The sequence below is a fragment of the Hyaena hyaena genome, unplaced genomic scaffold, assembly GCF_003009895.1.
Source record: "Hyaena hyaena isolate Hyena2069 unplaced genomic scaffold, ASM300989v1 scaffold_6, whole genome shotgun sequence".
Classification (NCBI taxonomy): Eukaryota; Metazoa; Chordata; class Mammalia; order Carnivora; family Hyaenidae; genus Hyaena; species Hyaena hyaena.
Window position 1 is genome coordinate 5,196,619 of NW_024080638.1, and position 22,668 is coordinate 5,219,286.

Below are 22,668 nucleotides of genomic sequence, written 5' to 3' on the forward strand. Positions count from 1 at the left end.
GGCTCTGTGCTGACAGCTAGCTCAAAGCCTGGAGCCTGTTTCGGATTTTGTGTCTCCCTCTCTCTCTGACCCTCCCCTGTTCACACTGTCTCTCTCTCTCTCTCTCCTAGAAATAAATAAAACATTAAAAAAAAAAAAAAAAAAAAAAAAAAAAAAAAAAAAAGCATCAGACTCCTGATTTCGGCTCAGGTCATGATCTCATAGTTCATGAGATGGAGCCTGCTTGAGATTCTCTCTCCCTCTCTCTCTACCCCGTGCACATGCATGTGCACTCTCTTTCTCTCAAAATAATTTTTTTTAAATGCAGGAGGCAAAAATATATTTACAGGATAATTCTAAATATACTATACACACAACTATGTATTACGTATATATGCTATATACAGTACATAAAACACTATATGTGCTTATGAATATACTGATTTTTTTTAATATACTGATTTTTTAATGTTTTTTTTTAAATTTATCTCTGATAGAGAGAGACAGCATGAACAGGGGAGGGTCAGAGACAGAGGGAGACACAGAATCCGAAACAGGCTCCAGGCTCTGAGCTAGCTGTCAGCACAGAGCCCGACGTGGGACTTGAACCCACAAACTGTGAGATCATGACCTGAGCCTAAGTCAGATGCTTAACCGACTGAGCCACCCAGGCACCCCATGAATATACTGATTATAACTGATATGTGTACAGATACATAAAGTATATACACAGTGTTTATATATTTGGCTAATATAATTTTCACATTTTTAATTAAAATTCTTTCTTCTTTACTTCATCATTCCTTACATCTTTATTTTACACAGAAACTGAGCATGAATTTTAGTCCACAAATGTCTTCCATAAAGGATCAGATATGCAATATATTTGGCTTTGTGGCCATACAGTCCCTGTTACAACTGCTCAGCTCAGCCATGGGCGACTCATAAACGGTTGAACATGGCTCTGTTCCAATAAACTGTTACTTACGGATACTGGAATTTAAATTTCGTATCATTTTCACTTCTTTTGACTTTTTTTTCCCACTTAAAAACGTCAACACCGTTCTTAGCTCGCAGGCAGTATAAAAACGGGCAGTAGGCAGAATTTGATCTGTGGATTCCATTTGCTGACCCCCACCTCAGAGAATCAATTATCTACAAAGACACCAGGCATGAAAGAATAAAAATTATTCCAGTTTGCTTTGGACGGTGGAAGCGGTATTGAACGCTGTCATCGCACTTGTGAGGAAGTACAGTTGCTACCTAAGGAAACATTTTAGGGCAGTTCCCCCTTATCCACAGGTGATATGATCCGAGCCCCCACGTGGATGCCTGAAACACGGAAAGGCCTGAACCCTACCTATACTGTTTTTTTTCCCTATATATGCACACCTATGACAAAGTTTGACTGATAAGTCGGGCACAGTAAGAGACTGACAACAGTAATCCTACCATAGAACAATGATGACGATACACTGTAATGAACGTTGCGAATGTGACCTCTCGAGATATCTTACTGACCGCACTCACCCTTCCTGTGATGCTGTGAGAGGGGAAAGGGAGGTGAGTGACGCAGGTGGGAAAGCGTGGTGTGACCTTCTGAGGCTGCGTCAGCAGGGGCATCGTCTCCGGCCCCTGGCTGACCTTGGATGTGAGACCAGGGTGAGCAGAAGCGCGGATAAGGAAAAAAACACTGGGCCCGAGGACGGCTCTCGGGTGTGCCACGCCAGGGAGGGTGAAAGAACTGAGAGTTTCCACTGGAGGAGGGGGGTTGCCTTAACCCAAACTAGCCTCAGCTGGTCCTCTGGACGTGCCCTTGAGAAAGGAGTGTGCGTTCAAAGGGAGTGGAGGTCTCCTGCAAAGAAACTGCAAGACCACGTACAAAAATGCCCCATTGGATGGGATTCCTATCTGTGAAAGCAGAGAGACAGAAGAGTAAGGGGTGTAGTGAGAATCCTTTAAACGTTCAGTTTGACCAAGGAGAGTTGTGTGTTTTAAGTTAAAGGAGAGACCTGAGATCATATATCCACTGCTGCCTCTAAGAAGAAAAAGTTTACAGAAAGGGAGGTCAGCCAGGTTTCATTCGTCACGAGGCAAGAGAGGGACTGGCTCCACGTGCAGCACGAACCGGCACTTCTGGAGCCTGTCCCGCAGACCATTCCAAAATCACCAGCGTTCTGTGAACAGACCCCTGTGACCTCTGCCCCGCTGTTCGAAAGCCCAACAAGGCCCACTGCTTCTGGGGGGGGGGGGGGGGGGGGTCTCGTCATTTGCAAGCGAGAGCAGAAGACACCAGTGGAGATTCTTTACATTCATCTCGTCCAGTCCCCTAAACGTTGAAGTGTTGGGTTAGGATGAGGGACAATGGTCCCATATGCCCCCTCCAGGGGCTGCCTCTAAGATTTTTGATCACTACAAACATTACATGTTTAGGAGTCAGTATGTTTTCTGTTTTTTTGGGGTTTTTTTTTTTGCTTTTTTCTTTCACATTATGTAGCTAATAAATAATGAGGACTCAATACCATCTGGCCAACTGAGGTTCGAAAGATTTTTCTCGGCTTTTATAAAGACAGGCCACAGAAAGGGACTGCTTATTAATTGCCAGTCATCCTTATTTCTGAGGCTATTTTTATTAATTTTTCTTTTGTGTACCTTTTCTGTTTTATTGTTTTGCTTGTATAGTTAAAGGAAACATCATGAATTTTTTAATTCAAAAAGTACTTATGGAAAAATAAAGACCGAGTCATTCAATGGTTAACACGTGAAGGCAGAACCTGGGGGAATAGGCTCAGCCCAGAGACACTAGGGGAAATATTTAACTTTTACGTGACACAGTTTTTGTTTTAAATGAAAAGAATCCTGCCTGCTTTTATGTATCCCCCCTTTATACAAAGGTATTATGTTAAAAGGTGAGACCACGTAGTAAGGCAGTTTGAAGTGTTTCTGGGTCTTAGGTATTATTCTTCAGTTTCTTAAGAGCTTAGTATCCTTGCTTCTCTTGAACTTTCTTAGTGTTATCATAGACTGGATTTCCCTGCGTGTTTGCTCAACCTTATCCAGCCCAAGTTTTCATGAGAGTTTTCTGTTTTCTTTTTCAAGGCCATCATTTAAAAAAAAATTGAATATTTATTTTTGAGAGAGAGAAACAGAGCGCGAGTGGGGGAGGGGCAGAGAGAGAGGGAGACACAGAATCTGAAGCAGGCTCCAGGCTCTGAGCTGTCAGCACAGCTCCAGCTCAGGAGTGGTGAGATCATGACCTGAGACGAGGTCAGATGCTCAATCAACTGAGTCCCCCAGGAGCCCCCAGGCCTTCATTTTTAAAATGAACTACAAACTACAAGTAATGCAGTAAAATTCGTGTTGCCTGATTAGTGAAAGGCTAGTATGAATTAGAGGAAGATTCTATTATATAAAACATTATTTGAAAGTATAGAATTTCTTGGAAGTTCATTGTTTTACATGAATGAGCTATATACCGTCGAATAGATTTTCTTAAAACACTAGTCAGTGACAGTTTCTAATCCAAGTCTCAGTTGTTTGAATTCAAATTGGGGTCTCTTCACAATTTAAAAATTTCCCACAAATTCCAATTTGTTTAATTCTCTTGCCTTAAAATCCTTTATGTAAAGATAATGAAATGGGCGATCCCAACAGTTGTACAAATCTAAATGAGAATACAGCTTGGTTTTTTTTGTCATTGTTAACAATACAGGTCTGACGGAAAGCATAAGAACATGTTGAGACGGTCACCGTGTCTACACATAATATGTGCCCAAGAAATGGGTGGCAGGGGAGTATAGGAGTTGTTATTATAATTCCCAGCATTCCGCTAGGGGGCAGTGGATGAGAGCAGCGAGTATCAGCAGTTATTTTTTCCATTCTGCCTATCATTCTCAGTTGTTATCGCAGATAAGCTTCTAACCTTATTTTTGTGCTAGCACTATAGAACTTAGATTTTTTCCTCATATATCACCCATTAACACACAATCTGAGTCCCAAATAATTACTTACATCACTCAACAACAGATAAGGACTTTGGGGCTCTGGGTGATCAGATGACTTTCCCCAAATCATGTAAAGAGAAAATAGTAAAGCTGAAGATGCTTTACTTAGCTCCCCTAAGAGCGATATCCAAGCTTCCTCCTCCCTAGGTGGCTTTCTTTTTCTTCTTTAATGAAATGCTGGGAAGATATCTGAGTGAGAGAATCTGAGTATGGAAGGTGTTGCAAAGATGCACGTGTTCTACAAAATTCAGGTACTTAACAATCATAACACACAAACCATGTTCATAAAGCTGGCTCACCATGATTTTATACTTAATCATTTGTTAGTCATCACAGTAGATATGTTTTTAAGATGTCTTTTACTTGCTTAAATCAGCTCCATTTGTAAGAAAGTTATGAGGTGGCTTAACTAAAAGTAGTTAAGTTCTACTTATAGGTAAATAATAAAAATTCTCAAATCTATTCAGTCCTTGATAGTTCTCAAAACTGTCCACATCCATTTTCACATATGATCTCATGATAGCCCTCTCGAGTAGCTGGAGGTGATTACAGCTGGAAATGAAAACAGTATTCAGATAGAACATTTCGGCCAATTTTCTACTACAATCTCCTCCTATTTTTCTGATGCAGAGGTGGAAATTGAAGAAAAATAGACTGAAGGCTAAGAAACACGGCATGATTGGGTACATTGTTCCTTTCTTCTTTCAGTAAGCTACAGAAAGATAACAAAGGCTACTGCAGCCAGTACAGAGGGGAGGTGTGTAATGCTGTCCTGGCCAGAGATGCTCTTGTTTTCTTCAACAACTCCTACGCAGACCCTGAGGAGGCCCAGGAACTGCTGGTTCACACCGCCTGGAATGAACTGAAAGCAGTGAGCCCATTTTGCCGGCCAGCTGCTGAGGCTTTGCTGTGTAACCACATCTTCCAAGAATGCAACCCTGGAGTAATACCTTCTCCTACACCCATTTGCAGGTAAAATAAAAGAAGAAAAAAATGGGGAAATTCTTTTGACCGCAAATAGGGAGAGTTTTTAAAAGACACTCTCATGTGCAATGATACAGGCCAAAGGTGGCTCTTGTCCAAAATAGAAGGTAGTTAATTGGACAGAATTCCTACCATTTAAATCCCTGATGACCTTCTATAATACAAGGGCTCTAAGCTTCTAGAAAATGTCATAAGAGGTACAATATTCTATTATACGTGTTATTGTTCATGTTAGTATTATATTCATAAGTACCCCTGCTTTCTATGAAATAAAAAAATACAAAATCCTGAACAAACATGGACCTCAGGAGTAAGCTAAGATAGTGAAGAGAAAACATCCATTTCAAATGTTTCAGCGTTATTTGTCAACAAATATGAGATGTTGGGGAGCAGTTCAGAATATTATTTTATATCATATGTATATTATTTTAAAATACATTCCACTCAATGCTCTTATTGAAGTACTAACACTCTCATGTGAGAAGAGACTGTATTAAAAAGTTATTTCGTTAAAACCCCCATACTCTTTAAACACAGAAATTCATAAATCCATATTTGATAGAATTATCTTTGCCTTTATTTACTTGTTGTGGAGAAAAGATAGGAAGCAATCTGGCTTTTGAGCCAAGCAGAATGAAGTTCAAATACTATTTGTACTCTTTTCTAATTACATGTGACCTTGGCTAACCTTCAGTTTCCTCATCCGCAAAGGAGAGACAATTACAGGATCAATTGAACCTGTGGTATATGTTAGAAACTGGATTGATATTGTTTGCTTTTGAAGAAAACACATGAAAACTACCAACACAGCACATTTCCACCTCTGTTTTGATAAAACCAGGTCATTATTTTTAGCTTTTACATATGATTGCATCATCATATATACACCTACCTAGTAGAGACCTCTGTTATTTATCCCTGATGCTCACTGTCACTTATATCATAGAAAATCTTTCTTAAGTTCTAAATTTTGATTCATCTCTTGTTCAGCTGGAGAAGATGATTTTTAGAAGATTACATGTAAACATTTTTCCCCATAATCTTGTGATCGTGTGTGAGTGCGTGCGCGCGCATTTCTCACTGACTATTTAGGTCTTAGGTTACATTCAATTATCCTCAAAATCTTGTGTACTCTTGATTGGTTTTTGGCTGTGTTGTAATGAAGAACATATAGGGCAATCCTGAATTTTGTTCCTTTGTAGGGAATATTTTTCTCTTGCCAAATGGTAGGAGGATTCTTTTTTAATATTTGAGATTCACAATATTTGTAAAATTCATCTGGGAGTAATTCTTTTTTCATTATTTTCTTTCCTATAATTAATACCAAAATAATGGATAATGTACCTTGATTATCAGGTTTACTTCCTTCTTATCCTAAGAATGTTTTCTTTTAGTACGTCTTTGAGTATCTTCCATTTTTTGTGTGCTCTAGTTTTCTTATTGGGAAAGATTATCTGTGCTCCGGATTTCTTGCTGGCTCTTCCCCCTCAGCTGTCTCCTCATACATCATTTTCACCATTCATCCAGTCTGTCAGTATTCAGTTCTGACTCGTAAGGTTTTCCTTTGTTACTTGTTCAATGTCTGACAGTGACATTTCTTTGCTGGCTTTGATGACAATTTTAGTTTTGGTGTTGATTTCACTTCTTTGTGGCCTTTATTTTCTTCAGTTACTACTATGTTCAAGCTAACCTAGTTTTCAGTTTATTTTCCATTTCATCCTGATTTTTTTCCCCTGTAAAAGACTCTTCTATAGAGGTCCTCTTTAATACACGGCAATGGAAGCAAAGCAAAACAAACAAAACTTTCTCTAATGTGTTCTCCTGTTTAGAATAAAAAAATAACTTTCCAGGGCATTTGCTTCATCCACATGATGTGGGCTATGGAGTTTTGTTTTTTTTTTTTTTTCACCTAACCCCTACTGATTTTTGCATAGTTTAACTGTGCTGTCTGAATGCAGAAAGTTGTGTTTGTGTGACCCAAGGGTGGGACCCAGGCAGAAGTGGAAGTAAGCTAAGTAACTGCTTGCGTTCTTCAGGCTCTCAGAAGCCTTGAAAGGCTCACTGCTCTCCCTTCCACTGTGGACACATCAAGAATTCAAAATCCCATTGTTGTTCTCATGACCCCTATTGTATTCTGTCACATTTATTCCTATCCTATACACATGCATAGCCCTTTCATTCCACACATGTTCAGTTGGCCCTTACTGACAGGTGGTTGCCCAGAAAAGTGGCAGTATATGCAGTACTATTTTAAAAAGACACCACTGTGACACGGATATGTATATGTATACCATACATGCACACACACAATTTCTTGCTCTCAGAATCCTTTAGATATTGAATGAACAACATTGCTAGTATCTCTAAGTTCTTTAATAATCTATAACTTCCTTTTATTACTAATCCAAAATATCTTAATTTGGAGTTAACCAGGTTTCTCCTAGGTAGTCTATCCTATTTTTTATAGGACAAGCTGAGCAAATATTAATGCACAAAATTCTAATACAACTAGTCTTTCTTCAGCCTCTTCGCTCCTAATAAAACACATGGACAAACAGAACATTTCATATTTAAAGTGACATCACTGTGGCTTTCTCAGATGGAAGCATACACGGAAATGGGATAGGAGGCAGCTTCTCCAAGGCTCGGGTAGATAAGGGTCCACATGCCCTCCTGTAACCTGCTAGGAAGGTGGGGCTTTCTGTTCTGTTGAGCAAAGCATGCGGATGTGCCAGCTGTGCTCCAGTCCCTGACCATTAGCCCTGAGATTACAGGAGAATCTCTCAGGCTAGAAACTGATTGACAACAATCTATGACTTTTATTGTGTGCGTTTTTTAAACTCAATGTACCTTGTTTCTGTACCTTTGCATTTATGTTAATATGAATAAGAGAGAATGCATATCAGGGATTCCTAATCTATCACCTTTTGAGCTTAAAAATTCTTTTCCCCCAATAGCCTTAGCTACGCTTTGAAAACCAAAAAAGACGGCATTTCGTCTCAGGGATATACACTATATTTCATGAAGTCTCACATTATTTACTATAAAAGGATCCTTTCAAAAATGCTTTTGCAAGAACAGACAATGTACTATGGTGATTATTTCCGAATATACAGAATCTAGGCTCTGCCACAAATTTGGCTTTAGCAAGCTATGATTAATCAAGTTTTGTTCTCCCTGAAATATTTTAGAGAATATTGCCTGGCAGTAAAGGAGCTCTTCTGTGCGAAAGAATGGCTGGCAATGGAAGAGAAGACTCACAGAGGGCTCTACAGATCTGGCGTGCACCTGCTCCCAGTGCCAGAATGCACCACGCTCCCCAGCATGCACTGGGACCCCACGGCCTGCACCAGACTGCCATATTTAGGTAACAGAGTTCTCTCAGTGCTCTAGAGGTCAAGACAAGTTTACACTTTGAAGAAACTAAGTTGTGAGCTTAAATCTCCTAATATTTCTAAGCATTTCTTTTTTGGGGGGGGGGGTTTTTTGTTTTTTTTTTTAATGTTTTATTTATTTCTAGGAGAGAGAGAGAGACAGCGTGAGCAGGGGAGGGTCAGAGAGAGAGGGAGTCACAGACTGAAACAGGCTCCAGGCTCTGAGCTGGCAGTCAGCACAGAGCCCGACGCGGGGCTCGAACCCACGAACCGCGAGATCATGACCTAAGCGAAAGTCGGACGCTTAACCGACTAAGCCACCCAGGCGCCCCTATTTCTAAGCATTTCTAATTTATTTCTTGAGTCCTGCCCTTTTTAGATACCTAATCACAGAATCCTACCATATATCCTAATTGCACTGGTTAGCATAAGGGTTTACTCCACTTGGTTCAAAAAGAAATTAAAGAACACTCTTAACTGCTGCTTAAGATCTTATTTCATAAGGGGATCTTATGAAAGCTTGTAACATTTTTTGGAATGTGCAGAGAATGGCTAAGAAACCTCATATTATGTCAGATGAGTGGAATAAAAGAATAAAGTCCCCCTTCTTAGCCGACGAAGCAGATTTCTAAGCATGCAAAAATAAGCCACATGCTTGAAAATGCCGATCTCACAAAACAAAGCTGAATCGCTGCATGTTGTTTAATGAACTTTGTTTGTAAGGAGCTATGTCATTAGCCCTAACGGCTGCTTTAATTTTAATGACATAATCCTTTCTCATTTGAATGCAAAGCATGTTTACCAGTTGTATATTGAAAATTGAAAGAGAACTTGCATTTCTTAGCACTCTCTCACAGATATGTGAGATATCTGGATGCTCATTTAAAACAAATTTTTGTCCTTTCCCCCTCAGATTATAAAAAAGAAAACTTAACAAGTAAGTAATTTTGTTTGTGCCCTTGAACCCTTATGTGTACGTAATTGAATTCGTGCATGCATATTTACACTCCTGCTACATGGTGTCCAGAACAGAATGTACGTCCCCTCTCAAAGGTTTGCTTTGCTTACTGGGGTAAAAGATGAAGGAAGATCATCAGAGATCTTAGCTTAAAGCTTCTAATTGGGCCATCAAAAGCACCATATTTAGTGAACGATACAAGTAATACCCCCAACCCCAAGGTTAGAACTTGCTTTATCTTTTCAATGTCTGCAAAATAAGCAACTGAAAATGCCACTTTTTGATTCTGCATTCTTGATTTTTATACCATTTAATGATTTACAGATGAAAACAAATATTTGTTTCTTCATTGAGCTAATTCACGATCTTCATTTGTGACAAGAGATCCTTCTTTTGGAAGAAGGTGTGTTTTTAAGAGAGTTGATTCCCCAGCATGAAGTTTACAGGGTCAAATCAAATGTTTTTTTTTTTTTTAATGTTTGTTTATTTTTGAGAGAGAGAGAGCGAGCACGGGCAGAGATAGAGGGAGACACAGATCTGGAAGCAGGCCTCAGGCTGTGAACCGTCAGCACAGAGCCCGATGCAGGGCTCGAACCCGTGAACTGTGAGATCATTACCTAAGCCAAAGTTGGATGCTTAACCAACTGAGTCACCCAGGTGCCCCCAAATCAAATGGTTTTAAAAGTGGGTGCCTCCAAATCCCTAGGAAGGAACTCAAGAAGGTTGCTTAGAAAGAGAGGTCCTAGATAAGAAGTTTAATCAGATGATGCTTTAACCCTACCAGAATGCAGACATCTTCAGAATGAAATTGGAAAAGTTTTTCATTTCAATTAACTTCCTCTGATCTGAGCTTTCAAGGGCTTCAATCATATTTATTTCCTATGACGTATATTCTGGGCCTAATTACCTCTGCACCTGGCAAAGTGCCTGGCCTTGATTTTACCAGCTTCCTTCAAGAGCTAAGACTTAAAGTATTAAAAGAAAGAATGCTGTTGGTCCCACTTGAATCACTCAGCATTAATAAACAACAGCGGTACGGAAACCCTATAAATCTGTCACTCTGTAAACCTGTCAAATTGTTGTTTCCAAATTGAAGGAATGAAAAGGAAAAGCTTCAATCCTTTGTCATATAAGTAGCTAAAGTCTACTTTGATTAGACTTTTAATTGGTGACTGTGGTCTTTGTTATCCTTTGTTTACTCATTCGTCCATTCAAGCACTCACTGGGGGTTTACCGTGTGGAAGGTGCTGACCTTCAGTCCCATATCAGACAGGAACACACACAGAAAGCATCCATATTTCTGCCTTGTATACTGATTATAAAAATTGTTGGCTACAATTAGCTAACCACAGACCAATTTCCTACTCTTAACCTATTTTTATGAAATCTTTGGTACATGTCAGAAAATGAACTCCAAATGTCATCAACTGATCATTTCACCTGACCCTGTTACTCAGAACTGGCTTAAAATGTGCTCTCTGGTTAAATGCAATTAGTGTTAAAGAAATTGACTTGAGCTTCTCAGGTAGGTTGATAGTTAAGCAAAGAAGTCATCTTTATGCAGTAGAGTGTCCTTATTTTATGGAGTGTATAAAGCCCTCAAATATCTCTTGAAGGGTTTCTTGATTTCTGAGTAAACTCTATAAAGGATATTGCCAGTTCACTTAGAAGGGTGATGGAAGATTTTCTATTTTTTGCTTGAATATACACAGTAGGATTTCAGTAGTTTTCATTTGTATAACTTCTTTTGCTGAAGTGAAATATCTTTTTGAGCTTGCAATGTCTTTGTACTGTTTACCTTGTCTGCTAACCAGGCATCTCACTACTGCTGAATTCCACAAGGCTGCACATACTCTGTGTATTCCCTCAGATGGGTTTGTGGGTGACAGAGTCTCTGTTTCTTTGCAAATGTTCACATTAGCTTGCTTTTGCCTGGATAGCTGAAAGCTAGATGAGCTGCATCTAGTTTTGAGTGATATTCTCTCAGTAATCTGTAAATGTGATTTCACTCTTTTCCAGCTTCTAGGTTTGAAAATGACTGGTCGTCTGGTATGAGTCTGGTTACTTTTTCTTATAAGCAATATGTTCCTGTTTAGAAAGAAACTTTGAGATTTTCTCTTTATCCTTGTTGTCTGCATGGTGGCAATCCTATGCAATGGGGCCTTACTGAACACCTCTCTCCAACTCTGCCTTCAGGACTTTCTTTCTCTTGGTAGCTTGAAATCAGCCACGGAAGTCAGACCCCAGGCACGTGATCTTTCTAAAGCAAAAAGCTGATCATGCTGCTCCACTGTTTAAAACCCTCTGATGATTCTCTCCATTTACTGCAGGGCCAAGTCCAAATTACCTACCTTGGCGTGCAAGGCCTTTTACGACCCAGACCTGGTTATCTGCAGCCTTACCCAGACACCCTCCCCAACTCAACAATGCAACTGTCAGGTGCACTTTTAGGAAAGTGGGCCAACTGCTTGGTTTGAACGCTGATACATGTTACTCCTTCTTTGCGGAATACTACCTCCCTACCTGATCCCCCCTAGTTCCATCCACACACAAATGCCTTCTACTGGGTGTTCCCCCTTTTTTAAAAAAAATTTTATTAATGTTTATTTTTGAGAGAGAGAGACAGAGAGACAGAGACAAAGCTCAAACCCACAAACCGTGAGATCATGACCTGAGCCAAAGTCAGGCGCTTAACCGACTGAGCCACCCAGGTGCCCCAATATGTATGATATTTTTGATAAAAAAATTATCCTTATATTTACTAATGAGATTACACTACCAATTTTACAAATTATATTGCATTTCTTTCCATGTTAAATAAGGTATGAACTGCCCTATAAAATCCAGATACAAAAATAGTCACCTCTTCCTGCCTTTCAATGATTACTCCTACTTTATTATTAGCAGGAAGTCCTGCTTTCCAATTTAAGCCTCCCCCCTCCCCACCCATCTTGGATTGAGGGTTTAAAAAAAAATTTTTTTTTTAATTTCTGAGAGAGAGAGACAGCATGAGCAGGGGAGGGTCAGAGAGAGACGGAGACACAGAATCTGAAGCAGGCTCCAGGCTCTTAGCTGTCAGCACAGAGCCTGACCCGGGGCTCAAACCCACGAACCGTGAGATCATGACCTGAGCCAAAGTCAGATGCTTAACCGACTGAGCCACCCAAGCACCCCATGGATTGAGTTTTTTAAAAACCCTTCAGATGACTCAGTCCAAAGAAAGTCAGATCGGCTTCCCAGCCAATCATAAAGGAACCTGGGGAGGCTAAGTCCACTGTTGCTGTGACACCGATGAGAAATGCTGTTGTTGCTCGGAAATGCACTGTGTGCCGTTTTTCCAGTTCCAGTCCTGGGCTGATGTCCTTCCTGTCACAGAAGTGGCCAAACTTGAGCTCCACGGGCTTTAAAACCATTTGCTAGCTACTGGTGCTCAGGTCGTAATAACTGTCCACTCCTACACTAAGAAGTCATACAAGGGCACCCCTTGTCATCTCTGCTTTTGCAAGTGTCCTATTTCAAACGCCTTTAGGCATCTGCCACAATAAAAGTTTCCTTTTGATTTTGTGATACGTTATATATTTCCTTATACCAAACACATAATTCTTTTGCTACATTGCATCCACTTTATAACGTTTCATTTAGGATTGTTTAAATCTATGTTCCTTAACCTACGTATGCACTTCTCTTTTGTGCTAACGTCGCCAGGGTGTGGTATTAGTATTATAATAACTCTCTAAAATAATTTCACGGATCTTTCTCTTACTATAACATTTTATAAAATCTGGAAATTTTATTTCTTCTGAGACCCAAAGAACGTCTCCATGATTCTTTAATGACTTTTCAATGTTCTGGTTAAGACTATCTTCAGATTTTCTGATTTTTCAAATTTGGCAAATGTAGTGCTACCATTTTTCTAAAGATTTAAAGAATGCTATTGCACAATTACATTCTACTGTCATAACTCCTTTACCATTCCTAATTTGATATGTTTGTGCTTTTCTTATCTTTTAAAAATTAAAATTCTACTTACTAGACTACTTTATAAAGATAAGACCAACTCATGACCTATTTTTAAGTTCTAGCATTTGTGGTATGTGTATTCTAACCAATTAATTACTGCTTGTACATGGCTGTTTATCATCTATTTTTCTCTGTTTTCTGTCGTTTTTGTTTCTTTTCCAGAAGTCTTGAGTTAAACGCCTAGTTCATTCACTTTCATCCTTTTTATCTAACGGAAAGAGACAACACTTAGTTTACCAATGAGCACGGCTTTGGCCAAAGCTTATATACTCTATCAGGAAATTACTTTCGAATCTGTCACTGTGGCTACTTTTTAATCTTTGATTGAAAAGTTATTGCATTTTTTTATTTTTCTAGATGTCCCATTAGATTTTACTTAGTCTACTGTTACTTGCATTTTAGTCAAGGAATAAGTCCACATAATTTCTGCCTTTGAAATTTGAGAGTTACTTTTGTGGCCTGACAAAAGATTGTGTCTGTCAGTATTTCACAAACATTTGAAAACAGGGTTTACTCTCTCTGTGTAGGATACAAAGTACATTGTTTGCTATTAGAACATTCTTATCAACTATATTATTAAAATACTCTATATCTGCATTTTTGTCTTTACTCAGTCAATTAAAAGAATATAATACAGTTTGTTTTAATAGATACACAGTGGACTTTGCACTCCACAGAGTGATATGAACATGGCATCTGATGGTTTCCAGGGTAATGCAGATTTTACCTTGTTTTCATATTGCATTGACCTTTTTTTTTTTTTAATGCTTATTTATTTTTGAGAGAGAGGGAGGCACAGAATCCAGAGCAGGCTCTAGGCTCTGAGCTGTCAGCACAGAGTCCAACACAGGGTCCAAACTGATGAACTGCAAGATCTTGACCTGAGCCAAAGTCGGACACTTAACCGACAGAGCCACCCAGATGCCCGCCCCCCCCCACTGACTTTTTTAATAGGAGTTTGACAGTTCCATTTTTAGATGAACTAACTTCTCATTTGTGTCTAAAATTTCTACTCTTCATCTCCTATTATTTTTGTTTTGTTGGTAAATCAACAGTAAATGTGTATAAAAGCTCAGCTGTAGACAACCCTGACCTCAAATATAATTTCATGAAGTTATTTTATCTCATAACTTAACAATTTCCATAATTGTTGTCAGGTCATTAAAAACATGATACAGTGTAAACAGCACTAACCCAGGATCTGCATTTGTCTTGGAAAAAAAATATTTCCTTTCTCTGGGTCTCATCTTTAAAATACAATGATTCTGTAAGTTGGATTTACTTACAACTGGACCTCTGGATTCTTACACTTAGCCTTTAGAGAGGTATAACCAGGGAGGACCTGATCCATAGAACATATCCTTAAAATTAAATTTAGTTTACTAAACTTATTTGAATTTAGCGAAGATTGCTTGAATGCAAAGATTGCCTCTTAAAAGTTTAAGAATGAATGAAAAGATTTATTGTTCACTTACAGCATTCCCACCAATGACGTCCTCAAAGCCGAGTGTGGACATTCCAAATCTGCCTTCCTCTTCTTCCTCCTCCTTCTCTGTCTCACCTACATACTCCATGACTGTAATAATCTCCATCATGTCCAGCATTGCAATATTTGTGCTCCTTACTATAACTACTCTTTATTGCTGCCGAAGACGAAAACAATGGAAAAATAAGAAAAGGTGAGATTCTAATTTAAGCTAATCACCTGCAGTAATATATTAAAACCTACAGACTTAATATGGGAATTGGGGATGGGAAGAAGGATCTATAATAACATGGCCAGTCTCTTTAGGACGTCAGTTGCCTTAAGATCAAGCACCCCACCATGATCATTTAAAATATCAGTAACTTTTTGCATAGGATCACATGTCCCAAGCTTAACTTTTCACAGTAGAGAGAATCTAAACAATAATTTGGAAGAATATGGCTACTCCTGCTCAGCCCCATTGCTATGCCACATGGGATAGTGACAAAGTTCCCAAGAAAATGTGCTTTGACTCCAAGTAAAGCACTTCTTGCTCTAAAACTGAAGGATCTTCAGCTGCCTTAGTAGAATTTGTTTTGTTTCCTCCTAGTATCCTCTCTTTAAAACCAAAGCCTGAAGTCGGATGCTTAACTGACTGAGCCACCCAGGTGGAGGGCACTTGTTGGGATGGGCACTGCATGTTATATGGAAACCAACTTGACAATAAACTATGAAAGAAAAAATAAATAATTAAAAGATTAAAAAATAAAAATAAAACCCAAGCCTGAGTACAAAGATCTCATCTGACCTTGAGTTCATTATTGGTCTTGCCTGTCTCACCTGCAGAGAGTCAGCGGCAGTAACGCTCACAACGCTTCCTTCCGAGCTCTTACTAGACAGACTTCATCCCAACCCCATGTACCAGAGGATGCCACTCCTTCTGAATCCCAAACTGCTGAGCCTGGAGTACCCAAGGAATAACATTGAATATGTGAGAGATATTGGAGAAGGAGCATTTGGAAGGGTCTTTCAAGCAAGGTAAAGTTGCCCATGTGAAAAATCTTTCCACCAAAATTTGTATCTGAAAGGCTACCAAATCACTACTTTGATGCCTACACTGAATGTATGATGCTTATTATCAAATAATTCTTCACATCACCTTCTGGAGTACTATACTTTGAGTCTTAATAATTTTTCGTCTCTGCTGAAAAATAGGGCTGGGTAGAAGGAGAGAATCTTCATTTATGCCATATTCAAATTATAAGCAATTAGCAAATTTAATCATATTTCCTTTTCAGAAATAATTTTATCATACATTTTAATCATAATTTCTTGCCTTCTGTTTAGTAAATAATTCTAAAATTTACTTCTCTTCCATTTCCTATCGCTATATTCTTCACTTCATTTAAAATTGACTTTAAACTACTGTCTCCATTTAAGAATTCAGACTCTTGGGGTGCCTGGGTGGCTCAGTCGGTTAAGAATGTCTCGGTTCATGGGTTTGAGCCCCACAATGGGCTTCATGCTAACAGCTCAGAGCCTGGAGCTTGTTTCAGATTCTGTTTCCCTCTCTCTCTGCCTGGCCCCCTGCTCACACACACTCTCTCTCTCTCTCTCTCAAAAATAAATACACACTAAAAAAATTTTTTTTGAGAATTCAGAGTCTGACACACGTAGATATTAAATGGATGTCCGTGAAATGGCAAAAACAGAAAAGGGAAAAAAATAATGTGAAAATGCCAGAATACAATAAGCTCAAGGAAGGAGTACATATGGGGATCAATACTAGCCCATTTACTGCCTTTCTGTGAATTGGAATGACATACCCTTTCTGCATGGATGTGCTCAAGACACACAAATGGGCCAGAGAATGGGGACTAGGTTTTAATCACTAATTGTCATTTTGTCCTGGTGTTCTTGGGCAGGACACAACCTCAACTCCACTCATAGTGGCCCTGGTATGGAGGTTACATAATTAATGACAACCTCACACAAATTCTTATTGGGAACCAAAAATATGCAAGGCAGCATTTGAGGCTTTAGAGGGATTTAAAGATGAATAAGCCATGGTCCCTGCCTTCCAGAAATTTAGATTCTGGCCAGACATTAAGGGTTTAGGATGGTAATGACAATCTCATTGGATCTGTGTACTTTAGAATTCCTGAAATGTACAAATAATGCATTTTTCAAACTTAATCTGTGTTGAAAGGAGTCCCAGTGCTTCTTATTAATTGGAGTCAAGGAGTTTTAAGTACAATCTACTGTTGGCATCTTCCTTTGATTCTGTGGCTCTGGGAAAGGCTGCAGAAGTGGAGGGAATGTATGTGAATGTGGGTAGATTAATGTGGGTATGTATAATGTTCCCGATCTTTGATTTCCTTCTAAACAAACATATCTCTCAGGGCTCCAGGCTTACTTCCCTATGAACCCTTCACAATGGTGGCAGTGAAGATGCTCAAAGAAGAAGCCTCAGCAGACATGCAAGCCGACTTTCAGAGGGAGGCAGCCCTCATGGCAGAATTTGATAACCCTAACATTGTGAAACTCTTAGGTATGAATACAGAAATGAGGGGCGCCTGGGTGGCTTAGTCGGTTAAGCGTCCGACTTTCGCTTAGGTCATGATCTCATGGTTCATGGGTTCGAGCCCCGCGTCGGGCTCTGTGCTGACTGCCAGCTCGGAGCCTGGAGCCTGTTTCAGAGTCTGTATCTCCCTCTCTCTCTGACCCTCCCCTGCTCATGCTGTCTCTCTCTCCTAGAAATAAATTTAAAAAAAAGAAGAAGAAGAAGAAATGAAATGCATTGCGTCCTCCAGACAGAGGCTTCCCTCATTTTCCTCCTTTATCCTACATTTGTGCTTTTTCCTTCACTTCTTAGTCAGAGAGACATCCCTGTTCCTTCCCACATATTTTCTACACCAGGGAGTGGAACGTTACATTACATAACGTCAGTTCAAAACATTGCTTTTTTTTTTCCAGTTACTCAGAGAAATATGTTGTCATTTCTATAATTTTCTCTTTAGGATATATAAATATACTGATTGCTGAGTCCCTAGAATTAAACACCAGGCCCAATATAAATAAGCCAAGATAATAGTATTCATTACTTCTCTTCCTTTTTGACCAGAGACTTCTAATTTTTGCCTGAAAAAAAGAATAATAGGTCTAATAATCTATTTTTACTGTGATGTGAAATTGTGCCCAAGTGATCTAATATTTCAAGGTGTCCTATTTCCCTCTCAAATGGAGCAAGACTTTAAGATTTGAAAATGTCCTGCTGGCACTCACCCTGAGACTCTATGTTAACACCGTTTTTCTTTCTAGAATGAACATCCTAAAGCCTAAATTTTGCAGTTTTACTGAGCGCATCACCTAAGATTTGGGATTGTTTATGTTATCCTTTCCAAACAGCATACACCTTCCTTATCATCCTTCTCTGCAGAAATAGCGGAAACACAGAGCCATTAGCTTACATGCTCAAAGCAAGCACCATTTGTTAAGTTCACTCATCAAGCATGTACCAAGCCCTTGCTGTGCCAAACACGTGGTGTATGTGTGGGATTTTAAAAAATAAGCCCCGACTTCTTTCAGAGCGCTAAGATGTTGGAGGAGAAACCTCAGACTAACGGATGATTGTCACAGGGCCGTAGGTCCTCCGCTACAGGCTGATAGAAGGCAGTGTCCTTCTGATACAGGCAGTGTCCGCGATGGGGGCATTTAGCAGGAGTGATGGATAAACTGAATCTTAAAAGGTAAACAGGAGGTGTTGACCCACACAAACGGGGTCGGGGTTCGAGCGCGATGCTGTCCACAGAAAACGGGGGCCCCCTAGTCCCTGATCTGGCCACGTGCTTTGGCAGCCCTCTTTCCAGGGCGTCACTTGACACACCCAGCCTAACGAGGGCCGCGGTTTCCGTTGCAGGCGTGTGCGCCGTCGGGAAGCCCATGTGCCTGCTCTTTGAATACATGGCCTACGGCGACCTCAACGAGTTCCTCCGCAGCATGTCCCCGCACCCCGTGTGCAGCCTCAGTCACAGCGACCTGTCCGGGAGGGCCCAGGCCGCCAGCCCGGCCCCGCCGCCGCTCTCCTGCGCCGAGCAGCTGTGCATCGCCAGGCAGGTGGCCGCCGGCATGGCTTACCTCTCGGAGCGCAAGTTCGTGCACCGGGACCTGGCCACCAGGAACTGCCTGGTGGGCGAGAACATGGTGGTGAAAATCGCCGACTTCGGCCTCTCCAGGAACATCTACTCGGCGGACTACTACAAAGCTAACGAGAACGACGCCATCCCCATCCGCTGGATGCCCCCCGAGTCCATCTTCTACAACCGCTACACCACCGAGTCGGACGTGTGGGCCTACGGCGTGGTCCTGTGGGAGATCTTCTCCTACGGCCTGCAGCCCTACTACGGCATGGCCCACGAGGAGGTCATCTACTACGTGCGCGACGGCCACATCCTGTCCCGGCCCGAGGACTGCCCCCTGGAGCTGTACAACCTGATGCGCCTGTGCTGGAGCAAGCTGCCCGCCGACAGGCCCAGCTTCCCCAGCATCCACCGAATCCTGCAGCGGATGTGCGAGAGGGCGGACAGGACGGTGGGCGTCTGAGCGCGGGGACCCCGGGATGCCCCGCGGGCGCGACTCAGATTCTGGGAGCCTGAGGAATCCGAGCCGCTTCCCTCCGCAGGAGGGCAGCACGGAGGACCGAGCCGCGCGAGGAACCGATGGATGGCGCCCCGCGCGAGGGGCGTGGCGGTCAGTTTCTCGCGAAGAGCGCAGTGCAGAGCTCCTCCCGCACATAGGCCACCGCGCTTGGAAAGGCAGACTGGGACCTATATTACGGGTAAGAAGAGCATCCTCTTGAGTTCCTGGCTCGGCTGGCAGCAGAGGGAAACTGCTGGATTATATTTGAATATGAAATGTGATACAGAGCTTCACTTTATTCAATAGAGTTTACTCCTGTCCATATGGAAGTGGTGTATCTTTCTGTAAGACATTTCGGTAAAGCACCGAACACTAAGAAGAAAAAAATCATTCATTGTCTCCCCACCCAAAGATGAAGGGTGCTGGGGTTTTTGTTTTTTTTTTTTTTTTAATTGAATTTCTTTCTCGCATTTACGCGTAATTTTATATTTGTTTGTATTCCCCGGAGTTGTGGTTGTGCTTCATTGATAGAGGGCTTCTAAGGAATAAAACGATAAAGCAGTCAGGCTATGTCCCTACTGTGATTTTTAGTTCCCTTTTCCGTCTTCGTATTTCTTCTCCTTTGGAAGTTTTTCCTTTCTGGGCACTTGTCCTAAATTTCATCTGCTTATTTTTTTTCCCCTCCAGTTTTTCTGAAAAATGTTTTTGCGTCTCAATTAATTTACCTTTTTCTTTGAAATTTTTCTTGGTATCTTTTCCTTTGCTTTCATTAATTTTTTTTCACTTGGCAGGGCTTTCTGTCCTTTTGTGATTACTTTTTTTTTTTTCTTTTCATCTCATATATACAATGTATAGCCAGGCAGAAATAAGAACTTTTAAAGTAAGACTGTAGACTGATGTATATATAACTTTTGCCAAGTAATACCATTTTCTTCCGTACTTGCTTTTGAAGCTACACATTTCAAATTTGTCATCCACTAATTTATTGCCACAGTATATTAAATCTCCTAAACCATAGTTTATGAGATTTCACAAGATGGTCTTATGGCTCCAAGTTATTTCAAACTTGATGTTTTTGTGCATTTTGACATTTTTCCCCTTCATTTTTTCCCGTTACCTGTTACTATAGGTAACAGCATTAATATAGTGCTAGTTAACAAATTTTGCAGGACTATCAACCCTATCTTGTTACATTTTATGATTCTGTAAAAAATAAAAACGCTAGGGGCACCTGGGTGCCTCACAGTCAGTTAAGTATCCGACTTCAGCTCAGGTCATGATCTCGCCATTTGTAGGTTCGAGCCCTGCGTTGGGCTCTGTGCTGACAGCTCAGAGCCTGGAGCCTGCTCCAGATTCTGTGTCTCCCTCTCTCTCTCTCTGCCCCTCCCCCACTTCCATTCTGTCTTTCTGGAAAATAAACATTTAAAAATTTTTAATAAATAAATAAAACTAAAAACCCTCTGGAATTCAGATCCCTGATGCACAGGTTTTTCAGAGGCCCCATCATGATGTATCTTTTTCTAAGGTCAACATGAATATGAATTTATTTCTGAAGTGATATGAACCCAAATACTCCTGAAAAGCAAATAAACAGTGAAAGAGAAAATTACAATCTACTGTAGAACAACTTACTTTAATTCAAACTAGGTGGTAGTTAGGGCAATGGAGAAATGGTCTGAGTTTGTAAAAGTAGATTTTCAGCTGTTCTGCAGGAAGAATCCACCTGAAATCTCCAAGCTTCCTTCATGCAATAATTTGTCTTTGCTGGAAAAACTGCCATTTCTTGTTCATAGTCCCTCCACACAACCTAGACAAAAGCATAGAAATTACCCTGAATTTTGCCCACTCCTTCCTCCCTGATATTATATCAATTTTACTTTCTAAAACCCTCCTTCCTGCTCACATCCCTTTCCTTCTAACCCACCTGCCCATTACACAGATTCTATCACAACCTTCCTTCCATTTCACACCCAAGCAGATTCCATTGCCATGACAATGTAAGGACATGCTGATTCATGAATAGAGAAGTCAGAGCTCAGGACTGAGACCTAGAGAGGTACTTTAGATAAAAGTCATGATTGTAAGTCCAAAAGTCAGACAGTCATCCAAAGGGCTAGCTGAAGAATAAGGTCACAACATAAATCCGTAACAAAAGGCCGAGCGGTCAACAGAGCAGAAAAGCTGGCGAGGCCCAGTATACAGTGTGCATATCCTGTGTAGATATCCATGGCATACTTTAAATGGTTCCCACGTGTGTGTCATACATGCTCTGCAAACTTCAAAGATGTCCTCAGGCTTCCTCAGCTGAGAAAGTTTTATTATATAATTTTTTAATGTTTTATCTATTTTTGAGGGAGAGAAAGGGAGCAAAGAGTGAGTGGGAGAGGGAGGGAGACACAGAGTCTGAAGCAGTCCCCGGGTTCTGAGCTGTCAGCACAGAGCCCAGCGCAGGGCTCGAACTCCTGAGCCATGAGATGACCTGAGCCCAAGTCCAACTCTTAACCAACTGAGCCACCCAGGTGCCCTGAGAAAATTTATAAAAGACATGGAAGCCAAGCCAAGCCTGAAGAAAATCAGGGTCGGGACAGGAACTCCGAGTACCCAGCGTGTGGCTCGTGCTGCAGGAATCGTGGTGCAGAATCAGGTGTCTAGAGCTCTGGTTCTGTGGCCACTTTGAGCTATTCTGTGTCCCTCCCTGCTGCTGAATAACCGCCCTTACTTTCCTGACTCTTCTTCGATGCTTCTACAGCCTCATGGAGTCTCTGTGTGTTTTTTAGGCTCTGGTATTCAAGATCTCAAAGCAAACAAAGCATAGGGATATAGGGAAATGCAGTGAGTGAATGAGCGAGTTAGTAAGCAAGTAAATGTTATGGAAGCCATTCAATTTTCTTAAATACGTAAAAGTAACCAAAAACCAGAATAAGCAAAAGTCCCCTGATAACGGTAGTAATGAAAATACTATCAGCTAGTACTTAATGAATGCTTACCATGTATATTCTAAGGTCTCTAAGTATATTAACTTCAGTTGCATAGCATCCCTGTGATGTCAGTACTGTCATTATGCCCATTTTATATGTAACTGACCCAAACACACAGAGCAACAGAGCCTAGGTTATGACCAAAAGAGGCTGAGCTCTCAACCACGATACTACGGTGCTTCGGATGAGTACAGAAGGGAACAGCTGAATCTTGATGCCTATATGGGGGTTATTTGTAATTTGCATGTAGTTTCAAAGAACACACTAT

The 22,668-nt window shown here is 40.7% G+C and overlaps 1 protein-coding gene across 5 annotated transcripts in view; it reads left to right on the plus strand.

Moving 5' to 3' along the window:
- The window catches only part of MUSK (muscle associated receptor tyrosine kinase), a 90,636-nt gene extending 70,749 nt beyond the window's left edge, over positions 1 to 19,887 (plus strand). For 2 of the 5 annotated variants that reach the window (XM_039240411.1, XM_039240421.1), the window contains 6 exons: positions 4,692 to 4,955; positions 8,159 to 8,334; positions 14,797 to 14,998; positions 15,631 to 15,822; positions 17,187 to 17,335; positions 18,704 to 19,887. In XM_039240411.1, the coding sequence (XP_039096342.1) occupies positions 4,692 to 4,955; positions 8,159 to 8,334; positions 14,797 to 14,998; positions 15,631 to 15,822; positions 17,187 to 17,335; positions 18,704 to 19,386 (1,666 nt within the window). In that variant the 3' untranslated portion in view covers positions 19,387 to 19,887. Of the gene's footprint in view, positions 1 to 4,691; positions 4,956 to 8,158; positions 8,335 to 9,254; positions 9,279 to 14,796; positions 14,999 to 15,630; positions 15,823 to 17,186; positions 17,336 to 18,703 lie in introns of all 5 variants that reach the window. The other 3 variants (XM_039240437.1, XM_039240445.1, XM_039240429.1) reach the window with 2 other exon arrangements.
- Positions 19,888 to 22,668: the final 2,781 nt, after the last annotated feature.